At 52.0% G+C, this 10,428-nt stretch overlaps 1 protein-coding gene across 1 annotated transcript; it reads right to left on the bottom strand.

Moving 5' to 3' along the window:
• Positions 1-377: 377 nt before the first annotated feature.
• On the bottom strand, positions 378-3,439 carry LOC148219701 (uncharacterized). The gene is made up of 4 exons (XM_088156637.1): positions 3,257-3,439; positions 1,388-1,557; positions 843-965; positions 378-579 (listed from the first exon to the last, which is right to left on the bottom strand). The coding sequence occupies exons 2-4, from the start codon at positions 1,487-1,489 to the stop codon at positions 439-441; spliced, it is 366 nt and encodes a 121-aa protein (XP_088012763.1). The 5' UTR covers positions 1,490-1,557; positions 3,257-3,439; the 3' UTR covers positions 378-438.
• Between the last annotated feature and the right edge of the window lie 6,989 nt (positions 3,440-10,428).

The raw sequence follows: 10,428 nt of genomic DNA, 5'->3' as shown, positions 1-10,428 counted from the left end.
TCAACTCTTGCACCTCAAGTCAAACCCCGCCAAGCAGCAGGAGACTCCAGCTTGTCACAGCCAGCCATGTTAGAGACTGTGAAAGAGATAGAGCAACTTTAAATTTCACCCCCTTTTGAGGTCTGCATTCACCACAGATGGAGACAACTTGTGCAGAAGCTGCGTGGGCCGCCATGTTCACCTGAACAAAGCCCTCAAAAAACAAAGCGAGCACTAAGAGGCACAGCAGAAATACATTCAGAGGGTTTCTGGCCACTGGCCACAGCACTAGCCCCGCTGGCCAGGGCAGCAGCTGAGGTTCAGCGGCCCCAGCCAGTGTCCTTCTGATCAGCTGTGATGGACACCACAGAGCATGGCAGCCAGAGTCATTGCCCCCATCCACCTGCTGCTTTGCAGGGCAAAGGTGAGGAGACACCACTTGTTGCGGGACTGCAGTGCCTACTGCCCTCCACTCACCTGCTTTTCTTCAGCCAGCCTGTACTGCAGCTGCATCTCTTGCATCCTTTCCCTGTCTTTTTTGTGCCTCTTCTCCATTGCCTTCATCTTCCTTTGAGCATCCTGCAGCTCTGCTTTGATAATCTGTCAAGAAGAATCTTACTGGCTCCTGCCGTCATGCTCAAGTTTCTCCTGTTCCACTCTCAAAAGCACTTCCGTTCAGCCACATACTTCTTTATCCAGCTCTAACCCTTCCATGCTAACTCTTCTTCCTGCTGCTCACCGCTGGAGCCTGCCAGGCTCTGTGCTTCCAGTGCCTGCAGTAGGCCTTGCCCCCCTTTCCTGAGGTCGCCAGTTCTTGCCCCTCTTGCTGCCCTTCCCTCTGCTACCTGGCTAGTCAGGCTCACCTGCCCATTCTCTTGCTCCTCTTCCAGCTCCAGTCTCAGGCACTCCACCTGCTGCTGGCTTTGCTTTAGCTTTTGCTGCAGCTGGCGCACCTTGCAGAAGAGCTCATTTTTCTTGCACTGGAGCTGCACAGAAACGAAGTGAAGTCAGCTTTAAACTTGCCACACACCACTTGTGTGGCAGCCAAGACTCTTGACTGGCTTTCTAGCTTTTCTCATTCAGGTTGCATGATGGCAACTCCCTGCCTCATCTTCAGCAGGCTTTTTTCCTGCTCCCTCTGTACCTCTGCCAGGGACTTTTCCCGTTGCTCCAGCAGCTCCTGTGCCTCCAACTGCTGCTGTTCAAGCTCGCTCTCCTGATGAGAGGAAGAAGACACTTCCAGATGAAGTCTCAGCCAAGCTCCCCAAAGAAAAAAATGGAAGCTTCATCCCTCCCACAACGTAGCCGACAGCACAGGCTTGCGGCCATGCCACATACTCGGGCTGCTCTTCTGCTAAGCCAGCCCACCAAGCTTGCATGAGAAATACTCAAGCGTATTGTTTCCTACCAGTTTTTTCAGGAGCTTCCTCTTGTCCTCTTCCTGAGCACACTGCCAGAGTCGCAGAGCCTTGCTGCACTGCTCTTCTGCCCAGCGCAGCTCTTGAGCCATCTTTTCACATTGCTGCTTGCTGAAAGATCTTACAGCTTGCAGCTCACGCCGAAGGCCCTTCACGTCCGCTGCAAACATGACAAACGGCAACAGTCAGACACTACACAAGCAGAGGACTCGGCTGACCTTAAGCCCTTTCACTTTCAGCGAAGGAGGGACCTGCCCCCAGCTCCTTCACTCCTGGGAAGCTCTGCGGACAGAGCTGGCTTCAGAGCAACTGCACCAGGCAGGAAGATCACCAGAAACAAAGTGCACGAGCCTCTCACCCAGGATCACCTCCTTGGCCTGCGCGGCTGAGCGAACTTGGCCTTCCAGACGGCTCCTGGCCATCTCCAGCTCTGACACGTGCTGCTGAGCCTCCAGCAGGCTGCACTGCAGGCTCTCCTTCTCTGACCTACAAGGTGTGAAGATGAAGAGCAATTGTTCCTGGCAGGAACACTGGGGCAGGTTTTCCGGGAAGGTCTGCCTTAAGATTCCCACACCTGAGTATGGAAAATGGCTTGCATGGAAACTTAGATACAGCAAGACTATTTCTACCACTTCAAATGGCAAAGCAGGCCCCTCCAGGTGATTGGCCAGCCTTTCCTCATGACCTAGCCCAGCACAGAAAGCCCAGCTGAGTTTGATCTCAGCAGCCAAAGCTCCAATTGCTCTTGTCTGACATATCCCATATGGGTGGCTGTGCCCTCAAAGTCTCTACTAATGAGCAAAAGCCCAGCCTCTGCTCACAGCCCTGAGCTCATCAGCACTTCCAAGTCACTCTGCAGCTGGACAGAACACAGGGTTCTCCTGCCTGACCCATCAAAGTTTAAAGCCATTCTTAGTGTACGTAGAGATACTTTGTTTGCCAGACACTCTCGAAGTAAAAGCGACTAAAGGAATGCACCAAACCATATATGAAAGCTCCCTCTGGCTTCTAGCAGCATGAGTAAGAAACCAGAACCAGGTTTTTATCTGCACAAGAACTGTCTCGCAGGTGGGACAGGTATCCTGTCATTTAAACTTCTGGAATGTCACGAACAAGAACACTTGCTACATTTATTTGTGGCTAACTAAGGCAGCAGTGCCCAAATGCCTTGGCACTCTTTAGAAAGGAAGAGGAAGCAGCCAAAGGGATCTTGACAGGTTACAGAGGTGGGTGGACAAGTGAGCAAGAATCAGTGCTCAGCAAGAATCCCCAGAGACTCTCGAGAAGGCTGAAGACCTTTCCCTTCTCCTGCTGCTGCTCCTGCTGTTGCTGCGTGTAAGCAACTGTAGGTTCTGCACTATACTTCACAAGAGTTAGCTCAGGAAGGTCTCAAGATTTTCTGCTGGACCCTCCAGCTTCACCCAAAGCACCGGCATCCTACTTGCAACATTCACATGGAAGAACCTTGAATTGTGAAAATCCCATGTCGGACTACTTGGCGAGGAAAGACCGATGTTCAGAGTCACCAAAGGAGAAACCAAAAGCAGAGGAAAACTTCTGCCTTCAGCAAACATCTGCACAGTTTCCCTGGAAACCAATTCAGTGCCAAGTTGGCTTGCTTTGCATTTGTCAGGGGAATGTGCAAAGGGTCCCAAGCCAGTGTTCCAAAAGGCTTTGAGAGCCTGAGCGGTCAGAGAAACAACATTCAGCGCACAGTATCCATTTCTGGTTTTTCTCGTGTCTCGTCACCTCTCTGTCTGAGAAACAGTTGGAAAGCACACAGGAGGCACTAAATCCTGACATAATGCTTACCACCTTTGGAATTACAGACCTTCAATCATGTCCCACCCTGCCTTTACCTGGCCTCTACCAGCTGCTCGGAAAGGCCTCGTAGGTCCCGCTCTGTGGCTGCCAGTCGGGCTTCCAGGGCCGCGTTCTCTTGTGCCAGCAGCGCCTTGTCTCTGCACACCTGGGACAGGATGTGCCCTTGGCGAGACAACTCCTGCAGCAGCCTCTCCAGAACCCTGGGGGCTGGCTGCTGCGGGCGGCAAACCTGGAAGCGGAGGGGACCAGTTTTGTAGAGAAACAACAACAACAACAACAAGACATTCTCGGTCTTAGCTTGCTGCCAGAAGAAGCATTTGAGGCAGTCTTGCTAGGACAACACCCTCTCGCAGAGATGCTGCCTAGGAATAAGGTGAGCATACCTTTGGCACTGACTCTTCCTTCAGCTGATCCCTGCGAGGCTGCGATTGCTCTGCTGGCTCTGCCGCCACTTCAAATGCCCTCTCTAGTGAGGAGTGGCACTTCCTCTCAAATGCGGCCAACTCCTTCCGTCTACAACAAGGAGACAGACAAGCAAACCATTAATAGCAACACAGTCTCCTTGCAAATGCAGGACTACATACCATGTCCCACGTAGGGCACTCTCGGGGACTTCCAACAGCCCTCTAGTTGCACCTCAAGAGAATGCTGCACTTCCCTCCCTAGACCAGCATCTCTCTTTGTCATTCGTGCAGGTGACAGAGTCACCAGTGAGAAAGCCAAACAAGCTTCCAGAAGCCACAAAACCCTTCCAGAAAGCTCAGCTTCTCTCAGCTTAACAGCTTCCTGCCTGCTAGGTCTTACACTCCTCTCTGATAGAGTGCATATCAGACTTGCAAAAATTCTTCTTTGGCTAAGACATCCTTGGGAAGTCTAGATGAGTACTGCAACAATTCCTCTTGCTTTCAGTAGTGCACCAAGGAAAGAGTCCTCAAGCTAGAGCTTGGAGAGGAGGTGGATATGAATTTCCAATCCCATAATCAAAGCATCCCATGATGGTTTGGGCTGGCAGGGGCTGCAGGAAGCTTCTAGCCCAGTCTTCAACTCCAAGCACTTGGGGTCAGCTATGGCATCTGGACAGCCTGCTCCAGGCTCCGTCCAGTGGAGTTTTCCAAATTTCCAGAGGTGGAATCTGCACAAGCTCTCTGACAAGCTTCTTCTGCTGCATTAATGCCTCTGAGGTTCTATGCTTCTCCTGAGGCCCAGCCTGAACCTCCCTTCCTTCTACCCTGCTCCAGTTCAGAATGCTTTTTGGCAAGGTTTGACAAGCGAGTCCCAGGAGGCAGCAACCAGACCTGCCCAAGAGCTGCCTTCCCTTTGCTGTGCTGAGCAAGTCAAATGATGAGATAGCCAAATTTGTTCTTTGGCGCTGGGCCTCCTAAAGGCCAGCAATGCCCAGCCCTGCCCAGAGAAAAGAGAGAAAGCTTAGCACACACCTGAACTGCCGGGCCCTGCGCACTCTATCCATGCTTTCCTGCCACTCGGCTTTTCCTGCCTGGGCCGAGGAGACCTGACAGGCAAGAAGCTCTCCTGTTGGCGCCTGCAAGGAATGGGCAGGGAAAAAGCACAAACAAGACATAAGGACTCCTGAGAGCTGGGACAGGCAGGAAGTGCACACACGGCTCACCTGAAGGCAGAAGCTGTTGTGTGGGAGTAAGTAAATAACTCTTGAGGTGCTATGAAGTGTCTGAATAGAAGCAGGGAACATTTCCCTGCTCAGCTCTGCTCAACTGGCTTTCCCTCAGGATTTCAAGCACGGGGGAGAACGCAGCAGGAACTGCCTTCCAGCCCTTCAGAGACAGACCTTGTCTCTGCCATGCAGAGCTCCTCAGCACTCTGACCCAAGTAAACTTGGGGCATGCCAGAGTTAAGGGTGTCATCGACGCAGTGACTGTAGCTAGCTAGACAGTGTGTGGAGGGGGGAGCTCCCTGCAGGCAGCAATGGCTCTTCTGTACCCCACAAGGCTGTGAACTGTGCCTTGGCTCTGCTCTCTCCGCTGACAACACAGAGGCTGCACTGACACCGTGCACAGCGGGGCTCACTTTCACACCAGTAGCACTAAAGGACATCATGCTACTGCTTATCGAACGCCAAGGGAAGTTCACAGTCCCTGTCAGAATGCCAGGAAAATGATGCCTGCATGTGAAAATTCAGATCCCATTTGCCACGTGTCAGTGGCTGGGCTGAAGTGCTGCGTCATGGCAGGACTCCAGCCCCAGCATCTTCAACCACAAACGGCAAGTGCTGCCTGATCAGAAACCTGCAGCTCTGCACTGCACCAAAGCTTTGCAGTGTACCAGCCAAAGCTGCCACTTACAGGTTCAGCATGCTCCGGATCTGGACTGACAGCCCATGGATATTTGTTGTCCTTTGCCTCCCCTTCAGCCTCTGGAGGAAGAGAGCGAGCCCGAGGAGGTTCTGCTGCTGGTGTGGTGCTCTGCAGACAGACAGCAGTGTGAGGGACAGGGAGTAACCTGTCATTTAGGACCTTCTTTCTCCTGAGCCCTATCCCTAGCCATCGTAAGGAGAAGTCATGAATTTGGATTCAAGTGCGACACTCAGTCATTAAAACTCAGATCAGGAGGGGTGATGAGATTCTTTTTTGGACAGGACTGCATATGCTTCTGAAGGAGATATCTCAGCCTGGCTACAATCAGCATGCAGCGTCCTGTCTGCAAAAGCTGACTTTCATTAGTTAAAATGTCTTCAATGGATGAGGAGGAAACTGATGGAATCTTGGTGGTAGCGCTCACACAGACATTGACGTGAACTTTCTTTCTTTCTTTCTTTCTTTCTTTCTTTCTTTCTTTCTTTCTTTCTTTCTTTCTTTCTTTCTTTCTTTCTTTCTTTCTTTCTTTCTTTCTTTCTCTCTTTCTTTCTCTCTTTCTTTCTTTCTTTCTTTCTTTCTTTCTTTCTTTCTTTCTTTCTTTCTTTCTTTCTTTCTCTCTTTCTTTCTTTCTCTCTCTCTTTCTTTCTTTCCCTCTCTCTTTCTTTCGTTCTCCCTTTCTTTCCTGTAAGAGTGGTGCTCTACTGCAACAGGCCAAGCCCACAGCTTGCTCCACAATTCTCAGACACCAGCATTGTCACAGGTGCCCAGACCACTCACCAAAACATGGACTTGAGTCCTTCCACGTCTTAGGCGACCTGCCAGGGGAGAGGGAAAAGGAACCAGCTGCTCTTAGAAACTCTCTGTGCACAGGAATCCCACAGAACAAGGCCACCCAAGCATACAGCATTTCTCTTGCACACCATCGCTCCACGAGCAACACTCCTTTTGCACAGCAAGCAAGGGTATGGGGCAATACCCTAGGCTGTGTCTACCTGTTGCTTGGCCTTGCCTCTAAGGAACAAGATAACTGGCTGAGAAAATGCAAATTGTTCCTTAGCAGTCAGTGCCTACATTGTAGCTCATTGTCAACCCTACAGCCGAAGCTGCTTTTTTCTCCACTCTTTTTCCTGGACAGTTTTAAATCATTTTTGTGAAGTGTATGCCGTATTTCCCACACGCTTGCTGTCAACAATTCCCCAGAAAAGCTTCCCCAAACCCCTGTTAGCACGTGCCGTTCTCTTCAGACACAGCACAGGCCCAGCTCCGGGGTTCAGGAGGACACACAAACTGCTCGGCACTTTGCCCTTCAGCGCAAAGCCAATCGCTCTTGTAGCACGCACAGAGGGTGCAGTTAGACAGGCACATCCTTTAAGGATGGAATGCAGAAAAAAGGTGCTTTCCCTCGGTTCTGGAGAGAACCGCAGAGTTTTTAGAAAGATGCCTCCAAAGCTCTCCCAGTCTGTATTTTGAATGTTGCCCACACCCTGCTGGGCAGGAGACACCCCCTTCTTCCTGCTGAAGCCCTTGGCAGGAGCTTTAGCAAACATATGGCATTTTTATGGCACTTTTGTTTCAATGTGCTGCCCGAGGGGAAAAAACTTTTACTTACGTCTCAGACCATTAAAAATTTTGCGGGATGACACTGAGGTAAAAACCCTGCCAACTGCTCTACGGACTTGCTCCATCATTTCAGCAGGGCTGCTCAAGTCCGTGGATTGGGAAACAAAACACAAAAATGGGAAAGAAATCCTCTTGCACAAGTCCCCGGACTGTGCAAGGAAAAGAGGAAAAAAAGACAAAAGGATGCCTGCGTGAGTCTGCAGACTCGTACAAGAGCAGGCAAAAAAAAAAGGACTCCCTTTTCAGGGCACACACTACTGCCAGAGAACACCTCAAGAGAGGATCCTCCTGCAATGAGCACGCCAGGAGCTGCTCTGAAGGCTGATGCCTTGTGTGCATCAGGGCAACCTGCAGCTGACAATGCTGTGACGTGGCAGCCCTCCGCTGACATCACAATAGCGTCGCTCTAGGTTACTCTGTGAATTTGTGCCTAGCGACCGAACCTCCTCCACAGCTAAGACAAAAGAGAAGCCCAGAAAGTTCTCCTCTGTGCCGAGGCAGCACAAAACCCTCTTGCAGTCCATAAGCCATAGCTCAAAGGATCCAAGAGGAAAGCAAAACAGACACCAAGCACACACAGCCACTACTTTGGCCACCAATGCCTCTGACTAAACTAAGAACACTTGCTTAAATACTATGGATGAAATCACGCTATGCTAATATCCCAGACAGTTCCCTACGTTTTAATGCCTGTCATTCCCACTCCCTTACTGCAGGGCTAACATCAGCCACCAAGTGAAGGACTTGCTGAAGGAAGAAGGAAAACCTTAGTGGAGAAAAACAGCCAAATAACAAACCACCCATATGTGTTTGCCTAACACTGGAGCAGCATTTGTGTTGTCCATATGGCAAGGACTGCGCAGGGCTGTGCCCATGTCCTGTGCATAGCAGGGGGTGCCCTTGGAGTGGCCCTCACCGTGTGGGTGCAGCCATGGGCGCATTTGCCCGTTCCCTCCACTTCCACCAGCTCCCAAGCCAGCCCTTCTCTTGACAATGTTCTCTGTCCAACACTAAGGCACTCCTGAGGCTTTTGCAGAAACCCACTCCCTTGGGCTTGTGGGAAACCTGCAAGGTCAGATTCCTCCATGGATGTGGCTTTTCAGTCTCTGTCCTGCCCATGGTGGATATGGATGCGTGCTGCGTAGTGCTCTGTTTTTCAGTCCTTTGCTGCACTCTCATTTCTGGCCTGCAGGAGCCGAGTAGATTGATCCCCGTTTTCCTCAGCTACCTTGGTCTCTTCTTTTATGGACCGCATAGCTCACAGAACTGCAAACTCCATGGCTGCTGGGGAGAGTTGCAAGCAGCATACATGGCAAATGATACAAAGTGCAGGTTCTGTGGAATTCTCCTGCGTCATTTTCTTCTAGACCTTCTCATAATGTGCCACAGCAAGGAGCAAACAGGTGCCAGTGCCATGGGTAACTGGAGAAGGCCGCAGGTCAAGAACAGGAGTTTAGCCCATGGCTACAGGAAGCAGAGGAATTTGCAAGGCAGGTGAGTGCTTGAGATGCTGGAGGCCTGCCAAGCTGCCTGCTCTTGTCTTGCTGCTGAAATCCTGAACTTCAGTCCTCTTGACAACAACACTTGGGCCAAAATCCAGCATTTCTTAGAGAGATTGGCATCTGCTGAGGAACGGCTTACACTGCTCATCTTTATGACAATTAACCCAGGCCATGGTTTAGAAAGGACGGACCTAAGTGAGTCTTTGGATTTTCCTGGAAGGAACAAAGCCTTGTGACAGCAAGCAGCATTCCCAGGCCTGCAATGGCAAGGTCCTGGGCATGAAGGTATGGGGCACAGAGTGCCCTCATGCCCTATTTCTGCGTCTTTCTGGGAAGCAGAGGAATCTTGCCTCCGCCTGTGAGGAGCTCAGCCTGGGAAGTGACACTCCCCTTCTGGTTTGGGTTTTCTCTTTTTTTATTGTGGTCGGCAGCTCTTTGTAACATGAGGCAAGCCTACCGCCAGCCTGGCTGATTGGAGCCTGCCAGCAAAGGCATTGCACGAAGCCTGGACAGGAGGCACTTGAGGAGGCTTTGTGGCCTGCCAGCTCAGCGCAGGTCTGGGAATCAAAACTCCCTAACTGCCGCGCTCCACGGGGAGATTGCCTGCCTCGTCAGCCTGCGCTGAAGCTCTCCCTGCCCTGGCGCTGTCCAAGGCCCCGGCGCCGTGCGCTGGGGACGCACAGTCCCCACAGTCTGGGGCTCCGCGCTGCTTCGCAGCTGCCCGACGCTCTCCCCCCTCACGGAGGGGTCCCGCCCCGCCCCAGGCGCCCCCTGGCGGCTGCCCCGCCCCGCCCGCCCCAAGCAGGGGCCTTCCCTTCCCATGGCGCCCCCCAGCGGCAGCCGCCCCTCCCTGCAGGCACCGAGGAGGCCTCGGGCCCTGCTGCTCATCCTGTCACTCGGCTCCCTTCTTTTCACACACCAAAGAAGGCTTGACAGGAAGCCTTTTCCTGCCCTCTCCCTCTGCTTTCCTTTGTGCGGACCCAAGCTCTGCCCTGAACGTGGCCCTGGCGTCTACATAGCTGCTGGCGCAGGAAAAGGGCCCTTCCTTCTCCCGCCTCTTGTCGCTACTGCCTCAAAAGCACCGCCCAGCTCTGCTGGGAGGAACAGCCCACGGCACAGTGGGTGCCATCCCTGCCCAGCCGGGGCTCTCTGGCAGAGCACCAGCAGCAGCAGCAGCAGCACTGCTTGCCTTGACTTCACCCGTGAAACCAGAAGCCTCTGTGAAACTTCAGTGTCCACATCACTAGGAGGAAAGGGATCGCGGTCTATTTTCAAATTTTCCATTTCAGAGGCTTTAATCAGATAAATCAGGATGAGACCTTCAGACAGAATTTTACCAATTTATTGCGGCCAGGGTGGAATGTCTCATTCAGAACCATCCATAGTACTGTCTAATGTGTGCCACTAACGCATTTGAAGTTTGTTTTAAAGACTTAGACTTCTGTTTCCTTCAAAACTTCCTTATTATTCCTCCTTAGGACAGCTGTAGATAGAGCTGCGGAGAAAGAAGGTTCTAAATGACAGGTTATTCCCTGTCCCTCACACTGCTGTCTGTCTGCAGAGCACCACACCAGCAGCAGAACCTCCTCGGGCTCGTTCTCTTCCTCCAGAGGCTGAAGGGGAGGCCAAGGACAACAAATATCCATGGGCTGTCAGTCCAGATCCGGAGCATGCTGAACCTGTAAGTGGCAGCTTTGGCTGGTACACTGCAAAGCTTTGGTGCAGTGCAGAGCTGCAGGTTTCTGATCAGGCAGC

This window comes from Sturnus vulgaris, chromosome Z (assembly GCF_052056855.1).
Source record: "Sturnus vulgaris isolate bStuVul1 chromosome Z, bStuVul1.hap1, whole genome shotgun sequence".
Taxonomy (NCBI): Eukaryota; Metazoa; Chordata; class Aves; order Passeriformes; family Sturnidae; genus Sturnus; species Sturnus vulgaris.
Note: the sequence above shows the minus strand (reverse complement) of the source record. Positions and strands in the feature narration are given on the sequence as shown.